At 49.8% G+C, this 4,841-nt stretch overlaps 1 protein-coding gene across 1 annotated transcript; it reads right to left on the bottom strand.

Annotated features, from left to right (window-relative positions):
- Positions 1-863: 863 nt before the first annotated feature.
- Positions 864-2,306, bottom strand: LOC606428 (phosphoenolpyruvate carboxylase kinase 3). The gene is given in 2 exon segments (NM_001112303.2): positions 864-1,295; positions 1,396-2,306. Coding segments are annotated over 2 exon segments (675 nt in total). The 5' UTR covers positions 2,015-2,306; the 3' UTR covers positions 864-1,239.
- Positions 2,307-4,841: the final 2,535 nt, after the last annotated feature.

Genomic DNA, 4,841 nt, shown 5'->3' with positions numbered 1-4,841 from the left:
CCCCGCCACGTCTCATTTTTTTTGGCTTGTTTGGGTATCTAGGAGTGTGTTTGGTTTAAGTTTAAAGTATCGATTGTCAATAAAAATTACTTTAATATTTAACTCGCTCTCATATAACTCTCATCTAAAAACTATACAAACTATGACCGTACCTTCGATTTCTCTTAGTCCAACCAAAATACCCTAGCTGCCGCGCAAGAAGACAACAGCGGGCTGGCGGGCGGGCGGGCGGGCCGGCGATTCGCCGAATATGCCAGCGGTCTTGTTCGTACGGCCGGACCGGACGGGACGAGTCCGCGCGCACGCAAAACGTGATACGCTGAGTCGCTGACCGCTCGCACGCGCTGGATCTCGTTGAAGCAAACGTGGATGGGGAGGGGAGGATCCGGGGGGACGAACTGAAGGTGAGAAAAAGGTACGCCGTGGAGCCGGAACCAACAGGAAATTGCCGGGTTATTGGCTCTTTTCCGTCAGTCAGTCGTAGGGGAGGGAAAAAAATAACTTGGCAATTTCCGTAGAGTTCCTTGCAAGATTGACAGTGTCGAGCCAAAAAAAAAAAAAACTGATCCACTCACCCAGTATAGAGGTAGCAGGGCCAGGGCGAGTAGATAGAAAGTGTCTGGTTAGAGATGGAATACCAGTCACAGCCTGAGGCTGAAAGCTAACTCGTACTCAAGCTCTAGAACCTTTTCTAATTGCACACTCTCAAGCCACACAACAGAAGGAGTATTGCTCTTGCTCAAGCTCGAAAGTGGAGAGGGGGTGTTCCCTGATGAACTGAAATGTTTTTCCACACCTTGTAGTATCAGAAACGCATGAACATGTACGTGAACTACAAAGTCCGGATTATATTCATTCATTCATTTATTTATTTATTTATTTATTCAACCACTCGGTTTGTACAAAGACGGTCAGTGTATATACACATCCAGCTACCAGCACGTCCAAAAAAGGACTGGGTGCTCATAGGTAAAGAGCATCTCCCGGTGGGCTGAGGAAAACCAAATGCCTGCCTAGTGCCTACTAAAGCTTCTTGCCGATCCTTCTGCTCTGCTACCGAGTCTGCGACTACGGATGCTACTCTGCAGCCGGCAGCAGCTGCCGTCTCTCCTTCTCTGGTCCGTACGCACGTAACAAAACCTCTGCACATAACGTCGGGATTCCTTGCCGTATCTGTGTCTCTACGGCAATACACGTCCGCCCGCCATGGTCTGCTGGTATGGTATGCCGCGCGCCGCCTCAGGTTGGCCGCTCCATGCCACGGGCTCCGCCGCCGCTCACGATCCACGGGTGAGCTGCATTATTACGAGCGGCATATCTGTTAGAAACCTGTACTAACTACCAAGCCAAGGTGGGGATCACAAGAGAGAGGCTGTGGGGGAACATAACACTCACCGAGGACCTGCTCGGCGGTGAACCTCCTCCACTCGTCGCGGCAGATCATGCGCCTCATCAGGTCCTTAGCCGCGGGGGACACCCCGCCGAACAGCCGGGGCGGGAAGCGCGCGCTGCCCCGCAGCACGGCCGCCAGCACCTCCGCGGCGCTCTCGCCGCCGAAGGGGAGCGCGCCGCCCGAGAGCAGCGCGTACATCACCACGCCGGCGCTCCACACGTCCGCCTTCGCGCCGTACTCGCCGCCGCCCACCACCTCGGGCGCCACGTAGTGGGGCGTCCCCACCAGGCCCTCCGCGCGCCCGAGCCCGCCGGCGCCCACCCACGCCGCCGACCCGAAGTCCGCCAGGCGCGCGCGCGGCGCCGCCTCGGCCTCTCCGTCGCCGCCCTCTTCCTCCTCGTCCTCGCCGTCGCCGTCGCCGTCGGTCCCGGCGGCGGCGGCGGCGGCGTCGATGAGGATGTTGTCCGGCTTGACGTCGCGGTGGGCGACCCCGCGGCGGTGGCAGAGCGCGAGCGCCTGCGCCACCTGCGCCACGATGGCGGCCGCCACGGGCTCCGGCACGGGCGCGCCGCGCCGGATGCGCACCCACTCCAGCAGGTCCGGCCCCGCGCACAGGTCCATCACCACGTGCGTCCACGCCTCGTCCTCGTACACCGCGTGCACCTGCACCACGCCCGGGTTGCCCGCACCGGCGACCTGCGCCAGCTTCGGCTCGAGCTCAGCGAGCTCGCGGTCGAGGTCGTCGCCCAGCCGCGACCGGTCCACGGACTTCACGGCGAAGGCCTCGCCGCTGGCGCGGGACGTGCAGCGGTGGACCACCCCGAAGCGGCCACGACCGATCTCCGCGCCTATCTCGTAGTCCCTCTTCAGCTCCGCACTCATAGTTCAGAAATCTCTCTCTGTTGTTTGGGTTGGCTCGATGGGAGAAGGGCGGTGGCCTATTTAAAGACACGAGGCACAACCTATGTCCAGGGGGGAATATTCGGATCCGGCCTAGACAGGGACCGCGAGCGAACAGGGGTTTTCTCTCATCCCGGTTATGCCCTCCTTGGCAGACCTAGTAAGGTTCAGCTCGATAAACCTTTACGTAGCATTGTTGGGAGCTCTGTCACATGAGTCTTTTTCCCCTCCTCTCTCAAATAAATTAGACCATAATTAGCAACCGTTACGATAGACTGGTACAGTATGCAGAATGAATCTAGTGACGAAATTATAAAGGAATTGGGAGAGTAGAAATATAACCAAAAATGACATATGTGGCATAGAAGTGGATGAGATGAATCGTAAATAAATTACATAGGATATCGAATTTGCTAAAACATGGAAGTTGATCAAAAACAGTAAATATAGGAGACATTAGGAGAAAAAAATGTTATCACGCAATCGACTATGGTTGGATTTCAAATTCAGTACTAACAGGTCATAAACTGATATGTCATTATTGAAGACTTAACTGGTGTCACAAAAGAAAACTGGAAGTGCAAAAAAAAGAGCATATTCTGAAATGGGGGGTATAACCGGGATTGTGCTCAAAAGCGTTTTGCTTTTGTGGTTTGTGCTGCGTGGTCTTGGGGAGAAATGGTAAGCTTTGGTTGGCCCGAGGTGGTTTCGTTCGGTTCGATTCCCTGCTCTGCAATTAGATTATTTCGCTTCCGTCTCGTGTTTCTTATTATTAACCTTAGAAACAATATAATTTGGCAAGCGTTCTTGGCAGGGAATAAGATCCAAGATCGAGAAATTGATTTTATATAAAGTGCTAGAATAACGAGCGGATAAAATGCTTGGATAATAATAAATAAATCCACAAGCGAGGGACTCGATGGCCAAACGTCCGTAGTCACAAGCCGCAGGTAATTTGGTTGTGGGGCCGCTTTCGGTAGAGCAACAATTTTGTGGGCAATCTGATGCGTGGGCAACCAACCACTAGCAGGCAGCAGCACCAATTATGCGCCCCATAATAAGCTCGGGTAATTGGGGCTTTCCAAAAATAAATGGTGCCGTCCGATTCACCAAAAGATGGTTCCGTGAAGGAAAAGAAAACCAAACATCATTGCGCGCGCTGCGTGGAAAATCCATTCACTTCGCGTCAAAAAGGGTCATCGATGATTCAATCTCCTCCTTTTACTGCTGTTTTTTTTTGTTCGGCGCAAAGCAGCAATATGGAAACGTTGTTATTACAGTCACCTTGCAGTATGCATGTCTAAAGAAACACTGCACTTTTACGATAGTTTGTTTTTTTTTATAAAAAAAAATTGTAACAGTTCTTTTGGAGCGCTGAGATTTTTTTCCTACAACCCATTTGTTTATTTTTTTTCTCGTTTGATACGCCCAGGAGCTGTTAGATGTAGAGCTGGAGACAATCTGATCACGTAGCTAAAGACATCGTTGTCTGCTAACAAAGGCAAACTTGTTTATTGATCTGTAACCCGTCTCAATCGATTCGGAATGCAGTGCATGACCATGATGGCCGCATCGACGCAGACGGCTTTCAGTTGTGTGGGCCCGTCGGCCCCCACCTTCCTCTTCGGTGGGGCCCACGGCTGCGGGTGAGGAGCCAACGATAAGCAGGCTGCAGCCGCACCAGAACCAAAAAAAAAACCTCCACGTCCACTATTCGCACTTATATTACTCTAAATAAGTATTTTTTCCGTTTCTTTTTAGTTGTCGCTGGATAGTTCAATTTTGCACTATCCAGCGACAACTAAAACGAAACGGAGGGAGTACTCTAAAAGAGATATTTTATCTTTATAAGCAAGATTCTTCACTCTATACAAATATAATGCAGTCATATTTACTATATACATAAACTCTATAACAATTATCACATATTACATCATTTTTTATACCTACAGCTGCTTGCCTTCTCTCTCCCTCCTTCTGCAGTAACGCACGACAACCGGATAGAGTAGGCTCCCGTACAGAACAAGGCAACACAGAAAAGAGGTTAATGGTTAAAGTCCTTCGAAATATTATTTCCCTTAGGATATAACAATCTTCGGACGAAGGGCATAAAGAACGTATCTTTATCAACATAGTATACGATAATGAAGGAAAAAACATATTAAACATGAAAAATAACATGAGTAATCATATGGTCTTTTTTCTTATCTTTATTATATCATCACAAACGAATGAGAACAATATTGAATTACATTAATATCTTCGGCTTGACAGAAGGTAAAGGTTTCAAGCATGACGCACGAGCGAATAAAGTCAGCGTGAATAGTATGTGGTTACTGTTCACCTATTTATAGGCACGGGACGCAGCCCGGTCAAAATTACATTTATGTCCTTTACAATTAGTTACAATCATAACACAAATTATAATGGGCAGATCAGTCTTTTTTCTTCTTTTAAGTCGGTGCAACTCTTTGTCTCAAGGCACGTTTATATGACGCTCTATCCATCCTAATGCAGGATAGAGTAGGCTATGCAGGAGTATGCTACT

Source organism: Zea mays, chromosome 5 (assembly GCF_902167145.1).
Source record: "Zea mays cultivar B73 chromosome 5, Zm-B73-REFERENCE-NAM-5.0, whole genome shotgun sequence".
Lineage (NCBI taxonomy): Eukaryota > Viridiplantae > Streptophyta > Magnoliopsida > Poales > Poaceae > Zea > Zea mays.
The sequence above is the reverse complement of the archived record's forward strand: the minus strand, read 5'-3'. Positions and strand labels throughout refer to the sequence as shown.